We start from the raw sequence: 12,722 nt of genomic DNA, 5'->3' as shown, positions 1-12,722 counted from the left end.
TGAAAAAATTTCTATTCCACCCTTCTCTAACATAATCACTTAGATTTTGGCAAGCATATAAATGGTGAAAACACGCCTAAAGGTTAGTTTTCAATATATTCTCTCCATAAAATGAGGTTCTGGCTGGGCCTCCACCTGCGGTGCTGGCATACCATATGGGCACCGGTTCATGCCCCAGCTGCTCCACTTCTGATCCTGCTTTCTGCTTGTGATCTTGGAGAGCAGTGGAGGAAATTCAAGTTCCTGGGAGACTGGGAGGAAGCTCCCGGCTCCTAGCTTTGGATCAGCTCAGCTCCAGCTGTGGCAGTCTTGGGGGGAGTGAACAAGCAGATGTGAGATCTTTTTCTCTGTCTGCCTCTCTTCTTCTGTCTGCGTAGTTCAGATTTCAAATAAAAATAAATTTTTTAAAAAGTAAAATGTTTTATTTATTTATGTAGGGGAGAGGGAGACAGAGTGAGTAAACTCCCATCCAATGATTCACTCACCAAATACCCTCAATGGCCAGGACTGAGGGAACTCAAGCTGGGTTTACCCTATGACTGGCAAGGACCCAACCACTCACGCCATCCAAGAATGCACACTGGTAAGAAGTCAATGTCATGGCTTAAGCTTAGGCACTCTGACCTGAATGAGGTGCCAGTACTCCAACTCGCTAACAGGCCAAACGGCTGCCCTGCCTTTTCTCCTCTGCAAGGGCAGTGTAGTAGAAAGTTAAGCAAAGGGCTGTGCCACTTCCGCTTGTGCTTATTAAATTATCTTTAGTCTGTGGTTTGTTCACAAGACTCATTCGATAATCCTCAAAAACACTTAACCACACAGAGATAAACTGCAAACCACTATCAAGTACACTGAGTTACTCTTCCACTTTCCCTTCATTGTGTCTAATGTGCTGGGCTGGTTTTAGAACAGACAGTGATGGCTCCAATGCCAGGCCCAGCACAGTAGCCTAGTGGCTAAAGTCCTCACCTTGCATGCACTGGGATCCCATATGGGTGCCAGTTCATATCCTAGCTGCTCCACTTCCCATCCAGCTCCCTGCTTGTGGCCTGGGAAAGCAACAGAGGATGACCCAAAGCTTTGGGATGCTGCACCTGCGTGAGAGACCCGGAAGAAGCTCCTGATCACCTCACTCTGGCCATCGTGGCCTCTTAGGGAGTGGACCAGTGGATGGAAGATCTTTCTGTCTCTCCTCCTCTCTGTAAATCTGACTTTCAAAAAAAATTAAAAAAAAAAACTTTTTTAAAAAATTAGATCTCCTTTTTCAATAAAGCGTATAAATCTTTTAAAATAAAGTTCTTTCTGTGATCATCTGTAATTCAGAATGTTGGTTTTGTTTGGGAGAAGGTGGGGTGGAGACAGCAGGCAGGTGCATTCCCATCTGCTGGCTCACTCCTTGTGAATTATGAACTATGTGAGTCACTAAAAGTACTCTCCCTGTGTGAGCAGAAAGCTGGAGTTAGGAGCCAAAGCTGCGAACCAAACCCAAATACGCCAACATGGGACATGATCATCTTAACTCATATTTTAACTGATATCTTAGCTACTAGGTCAAGCATGATCTTCTTTGTACAGAATACCTTGGTAGTTGAACATAATTTTTTTGCATGGAATTTGAACTTTCATCATTTTAAAAAGACTAACCCTATAGCAAATTTTTTCCATGTTTTTGAGCACCATTTAACTTTATGTATACTGTTTATTTTAAAATTTACCAAATTGTGAGGCTGACACCCTTGTGTGGTAGGCTAAGCTTCCATCTTTGGCGCCAGCATCCCATATGAGTGCCAGTTTGTGTTCTAGCTGATCCATTTCCAATCCAGTTCCTCTTTATAACCTGGGAAATCAGCAAAGGATGGCTCAAGTCTGTGGACCCGTGCACCCATGTAGGAGACCTGGAGGAAGCTCCTGGCTCCTGGCTTCAGATCAGCTCAGCTCTGGTTATTGTGGCCAACTGGAAAGTGCACCAGTGGATGGATGATCTCACTCCTTCTCTGTAACTCTACCTTTCAAATAAAATCTATCTTTTTCAAAAAATAGCAAATTGTGTATTCATTTCCCTCTGTTCTCATATTCTGGCTCTTTTATGTATCTTAGTATTATGTTCTTCCTAGTGACTCAGTTCAGCACTACCAATAATTAGTATACCTTTTATTTCTTTTTTAAAAAAGATTTATTTATTTTTATTGGAAAGGCAGATTTACAGAAAGAAAGAGAGAAAGATCTTCTACCTGCTGCTTCACTCTCCAAGTAGCTGCAATGGCCGGAGCTGAGCCAATCCAAAGCCAGAAGCCAGGAGTCTCCCATGCAGGTGCAGCATCCCAAGGCTTTGGGCCGTCCTCGACTGCTGTCCCAGACCATACGCAGGGAGCTGGATGGGAAGTGGAGCAGCTAGAACACAAACCGGCACCCAGCTGGGATCCCAGGTGTGCAAGGCGAGGACTTTGGCCACTAGGCTACTGCACAGGGCCCACATTTTATTTCTTATGAAAATGTTGAGTGTGAAACATACTGTACACTACATATGCATTCACTGTTTTTAAAATATCTGTTCTATCATTAAGAAAACTTAGACTACAGCTTCATTTTAACCTTTTTTAAAGAGTTATGTATTTGAAAGGCATAGTGACACAGAGAGAAGACAGAAAAAAAAAGATCTTCCATCTGCTGGTTCACTGCCCAAATGGCTGCAGCAGCTAGAGTTGGCCCAGTCTGAAGCCAGGAGACAGGAACTCCATCCCGATCTCCTGTGAGATGGCAGGACACTTGAGTCACTGTCTTCTCCCTTCCGGGCACTTTAGTAGGAGACTGGATCAGAAGCAGAGGTGGGGCCCAGCGCCATGGCTTGACTGGTTAATCCTCTGCCTTGTAAGCACCAGGGTCATTTAAAAATGTTTACAGAATAAATGCAGAAGTAAATGCCTTTCACTTCCTTAACATCTAATTAAAACAGAAAGGATTTATTTTTATTTGAAAGGCATATTTACAGAGAGAAACAAAGACAAAGAAAAGGTCTTCCATCTATTGATTCACTCCCCAAATGACTGCAATGGACTGAGCTGAACTGATCCAAAGCCAGAAGCTGGAGGCCTCTTCCAGGTCTCCTACCTGCGTACAGGATCCCAAGCACTTGGGTCATCCTCCACTGCGTTCATAGAACATAAGCAGGGATATGGATTGGAAGTGGAGCAGCCGGGACACAAACTGGCACCCATATGGTATGCTGGCACCATTAGATTGTTGAGGCACAGTGCTGGCCCCCTTACATCTAAATTTTTTTTTAAGATTTATATATATTTTTTTCTTTGAAAGGCAGAGGTACCAAGGAAGAGAGAGATCCTTTGTCTGCAGTCCATTCCCTAAAAAGCCACAATAGCCAGTACTAGGTTGATCCAGAGCCAGAAGCGTGAGCTCCCTCCAGACCCCCAACACGGGTGCAAGGCCCGAGGCTTTGGGCTGTCCTCCACTGCTTTTCCAAGTCAGCAGAGGGAGCCGGACTGGAAGCAGAGCAGCTGGGGCTTGAAATGGTGCTCATACAAAATGCTGGTGCCTCAGGTAGAACACCATGGCACCGGTCCCATCATTTTTCAGCTTAAGTTAATGTGTATATGTACAATGAGAGAATAATTGTGAATCTGATATGTGTTTACTTGATGCACAGTATGAATTAAGCTGGATTTTCATTTCTTTGCTTTTGGTGAAAACACTATTTTTTTATGTTAGCTTTCTCTCAGCTCTTTAGTAGACGAAGAATGTGGGGTCCTACAACAAACAGGGTCCTATTTTAAATCCAAACAGAGTAAAGACACCCAGGTAGGCTAACAGACTACTGGTGATGTTATTCAACAAGACGCATGTTCAGATGCTGGGGTTTCCACTGTGGTGCAGCCCCAGGCTGTAATGCTCTCCCTAACTCAACTGCTTTGACATTGGGCAACAATGTGATAACGAGTGAACTTGCCAATGATTAGCAGAATTACAAAATGAAGCCAAGGTCACTTAATCAAAAGTCACAGCAGCAAAGAAACCCTCGGAATGCAGGTCAAGGCAAGAGGCCACAGCTGGCCAGATTGACCCCATTTGCCTGGCTTCCATATAGGCTTCACCCCAGCAGATACTGTATCCCCTGTGAGTCTAATGGGAAAACCGCTGTTACCCATGACCATGAAATCACTGTGCGAGAGAATGATTAAAAGAAAAATGTTTTTAAAAATATCAAGCAATCTCATATGTTCACAATAGAAACTTTATTTTCTGAGTGTAACACACAACTCAGTATGCGCTGAAGGAACAATTCAGACAGCTGGGCTTTTGACCTATTACATGTTCTGTGGGAAAAACTGAGTGTCTTTTCATCTTGCTTTAATGTCAAGTGAGGCAGGACACCTTTAAGGTTTAGCAAGAGTCCAGGGTGACCAGACTGCACTACCAACCCCCTGGCTTCTCTTCAGGAGAAAACAGTATATCACAAACAAGAATCTTCTTGCGCTTTCGAGGAAGAACATGGGAATTCACACACACCTGGCATGGTGGTGGCGTTAAGACAGCTCTTCCTCCTCTTCTATTTCAACAGATGCTTCAGCTGCTCCTGCAGTTCCGAGGACTGTTCAACACTGGAAACCAGAGCAGAGACCAGGGCTTTGCTGAAGTGTGCAATAAAGGGATCTCTGTACTTCTTGGACCTCAGTGCGTCCGTGCTGTGTGCTGTAGCTAGGGGCCAGTGGCATACTGAGCCACCCAGGTCCTACAAGTTTTCAAAAACTACCAAGTAAGGTGTGCAAAGCCAATTAGTAGTGTCAACAAGATTACAAGCGACAAATTTAATCCACTTAAGAAACAATGCTATGAGCAACTATGGCACATGTATTCAACTGAATGAATTCCTTAAGGTTGAATACTTTAGCTTTTGGAAAGACTTCACAGCAGTGAAGGCAGCTGCTGTAGGCCTTTGAAATACACTGCATTCTAGAAATCCCAAATAAGCAGGGCCGGCGCAGTGGCATAGCAGGCCACTTGTTCATGCCAGCATCCCGTGTGGGCACTGGTATGGATCCCAGCTGCTCCACTTCCTCTCCAGCCCCCTGCTGATGACCTAGGAAGGCAGCAGAGGTGGCTCAAGTCCTTGGGTCCCTGTAACCATGGGGAGACCTGGAAAAAGTTTCTGGTTCTTGGCTTTGGATTAGTTCAGCTCTGTCTCCTTTTCTCGGTAATTCTGTCTTTCAGATAAAAATAAAATAAATCTTCAAAAAAAAAAAAAAGTCCCCACTGAGCTATGCCCAAACATATGTCAATTCAAGGGCATATGTCACTCAGAGTTTGGCAGTGACTGAGTGCAGCAGTTGTAACTGCCTCTAATCTGCGTCAGTTGGTTCTCCCAAAAACCTTAGAGTTCACTCACTCCTACCTTGGCGGTTACTTACTTCTTTTGAATAGCTTCTTGCCTAATTCAGAAAAGAGAAGAAGAAATAAACACAGGGAAACTCAGTGAATTGGTGGAAGTGATTTCTGGCCAGAGATAAACAAGCAGAACAAATTTCCAACTTGGGTCACAGTCTTTATTCCTGCTCATCCTATCCAAAGACTGCTCTTGAACGAGAATTCCTACGGGAACACAGAAATGATGCCAAGACGGGCTCTAAGTCTGCAGAGGTTAATAACCCTCCCAGAGTGGGCAGTGTGCTCCAACAAACCACGTGCCTGGCTCAGGAACAGTCTGGGTAAGATGGAGCCACATGTCCTCAGGCCTGCTAAGTACACACCCGAAGAATGAACATGGTAAATAGTAGCTATTTAAATAGCAAGAGCTGGAACCAGTGTAACAGCTTAATGGCTAAATCCTCCCCTTGCAAGTGCAAGGATCCCATACTGGCACTAGTTCGTGTACCGGCTGCTCCACTTCACATCCAACTCCCTGCTTATGGCCTGGGAAAGCAGGGGAGGATGGCCTAAAGCCTTGGAACCCTTCCTGGCTTCTGGCTTCAGATCAGCTCAGCTCTAACCATTGTGGCCATTTGGGGCGTGAACCAGTAGGTGGAAGATCTTTTTCTCTCTCTTCTCGCTGTAGCCTTTCCAATAAAAATAAATAAATGCAGGAGCTAAATGCCCAATCATATATTTCCAAGATGTTATATGCAAATATGACATCAACTACATAAAATATAAAACAAAATCAAATGAAAAGCAGTTTGGAATGATCATTATATCCAAAATCACACTGAGAGAAGGCAATCTATTTCAAAATTTCCAGGATGATTTACTTGCAGCCAGTGCTGTGTCACACACGTGGAAACATGGGACAGAGAATAACATGAGGTTGGCTGCCCCAGGACAGAGCAGCTCATCAGAACTGAGGCAGCATGCCCCAGCTACCCAGCACAGGGCCTGGCAGCCTGCTCCCGGCCTGGGCTCTGTCCTTAGGCATTTCCGCTCTCTCCCCCAGAGCCTCTCTCCGGGGAACACAGGGAGGCTCACCACGGCGGCTTCAGCTCTGCCCCCATCTCACCCCTCCGTTCCCGGCCCCGCCCGTCCTGGCACACAACTGCGAGACAGAGGACACACACTCACTGGTACTGAAGATGCGTGGTGATGATGGCCATTTTCCTCAAACTCTGCAGGGAAAGAAAAAGAGAAACAGACTGTTTTCCTTCCCCGTAAGCCACACCAACCATGCATGTAAAATCCACGTCACATGGAAGCTGGTCCTTACATCCTCTGAGTGCAAGATGGCGTCTTCCTGCAGGACCATATTGCGAGCCGCCTGACCCAGCAGCTGGAAGACAAAAATCAAATGGTGACCATCGAAACTTCCCAGCTGTCTGCCATCTTCTCTCTGCACTGTCACACCACTGCCCCACTCTTCCTCCCTCTGTACAGCCACATGTCCTCACAAGGTTTCTTCACCTTGAGAACTCCTTTGGATCAGCTCAGCTCTGGCTGCTACAGCCACTTGGGGAGTGAACCAGTGGACAAAAGATCTTTCTGCTTCTCCTCTCTGTCAATCTGCCTTTCCAATAAAAATAATAAATACATCTTTTTTTAAAAAAAGAAGAAGCAAGCAAGCTCCTTTCCCTGGCACTTGGGTGATGGTGGTATGGGCTTGACTGATGGTTACCATGGTAACAGGAGGAAGGCGGAGTTTGTTTCCAACCAAACCAGGAACAGATGACAGAATTCTGGCTGGCTCCTCTGGCTTTGAAACCACGGTTGCACCAATGAGGGTCACAAACTCATATCCCCCACCAAATAAGGGTCGAGGTGACCCCCCATTTTGGCTTCCGTGTCAAGGAAAGTTTATAAAGGCCCCGTCTCTTCTGCACGCTTCTTCCTTTGCAGCCTTCAGCTTCACGTCTTCCTGCTGCATGGGGAAGGGAAGCCCGTGATCTAAATTCTTTTTACATATTTGACTGAGTCGGCGAATCTAACATTGACAACTGTGGTGAAAGTCGCCACCAGAGCAGCTTGGGGCTGGCACCTGCTCAGCTCCGTGCCACCTGCTCCTCTGGTGCCAACAGGAGCACACACAGCAATGTCGCTCTATGGATCTATTTGAGGCCCTAACTTCTCATTCTTGGAAGGAAGAGTAGAGTTGGATTCGGAGGAGAGGGGGGAGAAGGAGCATGACAGGGTTGAAAAGATAACCCGGGGTCGGGGGGAGACAATCCTAGCTGATTAGCAGGATGGCTCCATTAGCTAAATGCTATGGGATCCCATATGGGTGCTGGTTTGTGTCCTGGCTTCTCTAATTCCCATCCAACTCCCTGCTTGTTGCTTGGGAAAGATCTCTCTTGCCACACCCGAGTTATTTTACTAGTGTTTCTCTTTCCATTGGCTCTCTTTAAATGGACACATGGCACAGTTGTCCCTTAATGTCCTCAAAGGACTGCTACCAGGATCCTTCAAGGGCATCCAGAATGGGAAGTGCTTAACACCCTTTCATAAAATGCCACAGTGTTTGCAGATAACCTATGCACATACTGCCCTACACTTTAAGACACCTTTGCTGGGCCCGGTGTGGTAGTCTAGCAGCTACGTCCTCGCCTTGCACATGACAGGATCCCATATAGACACCAATTCGTGTCCCAGCAGCCCACTTCCCACCCAGCTCCCTGCTTGCAGCCTGGGATAGCAGTGAAGGAAAAGATTTATTTTTTTTCATTGGAAAGTCAGATATACAGAGAGGAAGAGAGACAGAAAGATCTTCCATCCAATGATTCACTCCCCAAGTGGCCACATCGGCAGCAGCTGAGCCAATCTAAAGCCAAAGCCAGGAGCTTCCTCCGGGTCTCCCATGTGGGTGCAAGGTCCCAAGGCTTTGGGCCATCCTCAACTGCTTTCCCAGGCCACAAGCAGGGAGCTGGATAGGAAGTGGGACCGCCAGGACACGAACTGGCACTCATATGGGATCCTGGCACATGCAAGGTGAGGACTTTAGCCACTAGGTTACTGTGCCAGGCCCAAAAGTAAATCTTTTTTTTTTTTAAAGGGCACCTTTGATACTACCTAACAGCATAAATACCATGTGAGTAATTGTTGAGCTGTTCCTGACCAGGGACAAAGTCCGCACCTGCTGAGTCCAGATGTAGGAATGGTAGCCCTGGCTGTATTTTCCATCCGGATAGTTGAATCCAAGGTTGTAGAACTCACAAACATGGAGGGCCTGGATTCTTTTTCCTCCCTCCCCGTGGTCACTTCGAGAGCGACTAACTCCACCTGCCCTCCCACACCTTGTTGCTTTCCCTCCTAACAGATCCCTGCCTTTCGTTCCCAGCCAGCTACCACATCTGCTCGCAGTTTCCTTGCAACTGCAGGACATCACTCTCTACAAACATGCCTCGGGTTAATGCAGCCACTTTCTGCAGGTAGACTCTGGGTTCTTTGCAGCTCTCTGTCACCATAAGGAGTGCTTACAAAGAAAAGCCCCCCAGGGCCAATGCCAAGGCATAATAATCTAAAATTCTGCCTGTGGTGCAGCCATCCCATAAGAACACCAGTTTGAGTCCCAGCTGCTCCACTTCACACCCACCTCCCTGCTCGTGGCCTGAGAAAGCAGCAGAGGACGGCCCAAAGCCTCAGGCCTCTGTACCCACATGGGAGACCTGGAAGAAACTTGTGGCTCCTAGTTTCGGATCAGTTAGTTCATCTCCAGCTGCTGCACCTATCTGGAGACTGAACCAGCGGATGGAAAATCTCATTTTCTCTCTCTCCTTCTCTCTGTAACTGCATTTCAAATAAAAATAAATTCCCGTCCCCCCCCACAAAAAAAATTCTCACACATATTTTCACGTGTGACTCAGAATCGTGGCTGTGATTGCTGAAGTTGAAATTCTGCTGAATTCCCCTTCTCTGAAGAGGTACCATGTTACATTCAGACCAGCAAATGTTGAAAACGGCTACAGCCTGCTGTGGCCACTTCCAAGTGGCTCACTTCCAACTCCTAGAAGTGAGGTGTAATTGATGACCAAGTGATGGCAGAAAGACAGGGTTCTAACAGAACAGATTTTCTTCATTTACTCAGCAAATATTCACAGGATGCTCCCAACAAGCCAGTCCTCTGCATCCAGGTAGGACTGGAACTCACTGCTTTGGAGCGGCTGCCAAGAGGGCACAGGAGTTGGAACATTTCATGGGAAGCATTGGTACAGGAGCACCTGAGCGTGCAGGACAGCAGGGGGTCGAACCCTGATGCCGATGCCTCCTAAAAAAACTGACCTCCACCTGGGATAACAGGCGAGGCTTTAGAACTCATCGTGGGCTCCTGGCATGGTAGCCTGGCAGCTAAAGTTCTCGTCTTGAACACCTGGGACCCCAAATGAGCATGGTTATAATCTCGGCGGCCCCGATTCCCATCCAGCTCCCAGCCTGTGGCCGGGGAGAGCGATCGAGGACGGCCCAAAGCCCTGGGACCCTACACCCAAGTGGGAGACCTAGAGAAAGCTCTGGGCTCCTGGCTTCGGATCGGCTCAGCTCTGGCCTTTGCGGCCGCTTAGGGAGTAAGTCAGCAGACAGAAGAGCTTCCTCTCTGTCTCTCTTCCTCTTTATATATCTGATTTTGCAATAAAAATAAATAAATTAAAAAAAAAAGAATTCATCTTGGGTGACATTTGAGAAAACAGTGGCACGGTCAGCCGCGCTTGGAGGGGGTGGGGAGCTGCACACCCGTGAGACGGGCAGGGAGGACACCGCGGGCTCCAGGAGGGCACGGAGGGTGGCCTGAGCTGCGAGGCGGCAGCAAACCGCGTGCCTTTCATTGGGGCTCTGGGGCTGTTTCCAGTGTGTAGTCCTCATGTCTGTGCATGGACCCGTTTCCATCTCTCAGCATTTCTGAGATTCAGAATGTAGACATGTGAGACTTCGGGGAGAAACGCCATTTAACGACCTCATTTAAGGAACCAGACAGAATGCGAAGGCAAAAACACGGCAAAGGGCTACGTCCACCTGAGAAAGAGAACACCGAGCGTACATCCACAAAGACAAACCAGGAGAGAGCGAATCCACAGGCGACGCACGAGCGTGTGGATGAGATCTGGAGCGCTAAGGAGAAAAATACGCTAAAGCTCTTGGTCGAAGAGAACGTCCCCAAATAAAGCACTGGTTGTGAACACCAGCCCTTCACTGTCCTGTGCCTCTGTCTTAAAGCAGGTTCCTATCAAGTCGCTTTCTTCTCCCTCCCAAGTACCCAGAGTCCCGACTCCCCAGCGGGCATCTCGTATCTCAGCACCGCGACGAAAGAAACTACGTGTCCCAGGATGCACTACGCGCCCAAGCGTCGAGCCCACCGCTCGCCTACAACTTCCAGGGTGCAACGCGCCCCTTCACCCATCCCTGAGAAGGCGCGGGGCCGGGCGTCCTCGTCCCGGAGTGTCCACGCCCGGCTCACCTCGGAGCTGCGGGAGCCCTTCAGCACCTGCTTGGTGAGCGCGATCACGTCAGTGCCGCAGGTGTTCACCTTCTCCGTGAGCAGGCCCTTCACGGACTGACCGAATCGCGCTTGCGGATCGGGCGTTCCAGTCGCCATCGCCTCCGCTTGCGAACGCCTCCGCCGGAGCTACGGCGAGCGCGGGGTCCAAAAGAGGCCAGAGCGGAAGGCGAAGCGGAGGCGCGTTCCCTACCGTAGGAAAAAGGGCGCCTGCGCCCTTCGGACGTTCGTTTTTGCTACCTACGAATTGGCTTAAAACACTCAGTAGACACCGTGAGGAATACGGGCCGGAACGCAGGTGGGTGGGGGGGATGGAAGAAAATCTCGGTTGTACTATTATCATTTGTGTGGTCGGTCCTTATGAGCACGACAGAAACCATAATGTTATTAGTAAAATAAAAGCAATAATGGAAAAGTAGCCAGAAGAATGACTTCAGATTCTCCAGTCATTTCACGAGCTAAATATCAGGCAGCGTTCTAGCATGGAAATACAGAAAGAAAGAAGGTGCAGTCCTCTCCGGGACCTTCCACTGAGGAAACAGTGTTGCAGCCACGTGAATTAACAAAATGACCTGATGCGAAAATTAACATAACATGTGCGCATGATCGGAAGGGAGAAGAAATGCAGATAGTCAATAAAAGAATGACTGACCAATAAAGGTAAAAAATGTGCCACACCCACGATTCATTTTTAATAGTAACATTAACCTCTTCAGCTTATTCAAACTCAGAATCACCACGGAGGTGAACAAACGTGTAACATATTTGGGCGGCTTCAGTCCCCTGCTTCGAACTAAGGTAGCCAGCTTCCTCCTAATTTGCAGAAAGGAGAGACAGAGAAGGTCTTCCTTCTGCTAGTTCACTCTCCAAATGGTCCCAACAGCCAAAACTGACTCGATCTGAAGCCAGGAGCCTGGGGCTTCTTCAGGTCTCCCACAGTGGTGTAGGGGCCCAAGGACTTGGACCATCCTCCACTGCTTTCCCAGGTCATAAGCAGGGAGTGGGATCAGAAGTGGAACAGCTAGTTCATGAATCAGCGCCCATATGGGATGCCTGCGCTTGAAGTTAGAGGCCAGCACCAGTATACTTTTAAATTTTATTTTTAACATTGTTTTCATAGTTGAGAGGGATACATGCCCATGTAGGCCTCTGATTGGGGTGGGGAGGGCCAGATGACCCTGATTACAGAGAAGGAAGGTGGGTGGGACACAGGTTTCAGCCTTTTTTTTCTCCTGTGTCCACATGGGCGGAGGGAGAGAGGCCATTGCTTGCGGTCCAGCTACATCAGCACCTGGGGATGGGGGAAGGTCCTTTGATGACACCTTAGAGAACCCCAATGTGGGAAGAGTGTTCCTAACGGGTTAAGTGGTTTTGATAGTTCTGACATATCATCATCTTCATTGCACCAAGGCTGAGAAAATCTTTCCAAGGTCTATTGGCTGACCTGGTCCACCATTATGCCCAGGAACATACTGCAAAACTTCGCCAGGAGAGTAGTCCAACATGTTCTGCTTTCCCTCCTCTGGTGAGGCACTTGACATCCTCTGCTGGTCTAGATGAGCTGGTCATCAAGACCCCCGTATGCATCTGGACATGCTGTCTACTGCACAGGCATCAGCAACTCAAGAGGCCCAGTCCTAATATATGCACTTCAAGGTTGTACCACATATATTTTGATTTTCCCTGTGGTCAAGGTCTGTGGTCTTCTAGTCAGGGAGTCCCCCAGGAAACCTTGCCTTGGGTGACCTCAGACTGACTCATATGCACCAGCCAGTACAGGGCCAGGTGCTATCTGTCACCTGCACCAGCC

General features: G+C 47.9%; 1 protein-coding gene across 2 annotated transcripts; it reads right to left on the bottom strand.

Annotated features, from left to right (window-relative positions):
• Positions 1 to 4,225: 4,225 nt before the first annotated feature.
• On the bottom strand, positions 4,226 to 11,231 carry BORCS7 (BLOC-1 related complex subunit 7). Of its 2 annotated transcripts, none has more exons than XM_058671824.1 (5): positions 10,874 to 11,231; positions 6,704 to 6,766; positions 6,562 to 6,605; positions 5,402 to 5,438; positions 4,226 to 4,610 (listed from the first exon to the last, which is right to left on the bottom strand). In XM_058671824.1, exons 1-4 carry the CDS (start codon positions 11,009 to 11,011, stop codon positions 5,414 to 5,416), a joined length of 270 nt encoding a protein of 89 aa, XP_058527807.1. In that variant the 5' UTR covers positions 11,012 to 11,231; the 3' UTR covers positions 4,226 to 4,610; positions 5,402 to 5,413. The 2 variants fall into 2 exon arrangements, with proteins under 2 accessions (XP_058527807.1, XP_004579953.2); XM_004579896.3 differs by having other exon boundaries at positions 5,418 to 5,438.
• Between the last annotated feature and the right edge of the window lie 1,491 nt (positions 11,232 to 12,722).

This window comes from Ochotona princeps, chromosome 13, assembly GCF_030435755.1.
Source record: "Ochotona princeps isolate mOchPri1 chromosome 13, mOchPri1.hap1, whole genome shotgun sequence".
NCBI classification, from domain to species: domain Eukaryota; kingdom Metazoa; phylum Chordata; class Mammalia; order Lagomorpha; family Ochotonidae; genus Ochotona; species Ochotona princeps.
The sequence above is the reverse complement of the archived record's forward strand: the minus strand, read 5'-3'. Positions and strand labels throughout refer to the sequence as shown.

Bases quoted from the DNA above. Each gene is read 5' to 3' on its own strand.
- BORCS7 (XM_004579896.3), bottom strand. From the start codon at position 11,011: ATGGCGACTGGAACGCCCGATCCGCAAGCGCGATTCGGTCAGTCCGTG. The intron at 6,606-6,703 runs GTAAGGACCAGC...CTTTCCCTGCAG, and splicing joins CCATCTTGCACTCAGAGGAT to AGTTTGAGGAAAATGGCCAT. The intron at 4,611-5,417 runs GTAAGTAACCGC...TCTGGTTTCCAG, and splicing joins CAAGAAGCTATTCAAAAGAA to TGTTGAACAGTCCTCGGAAC.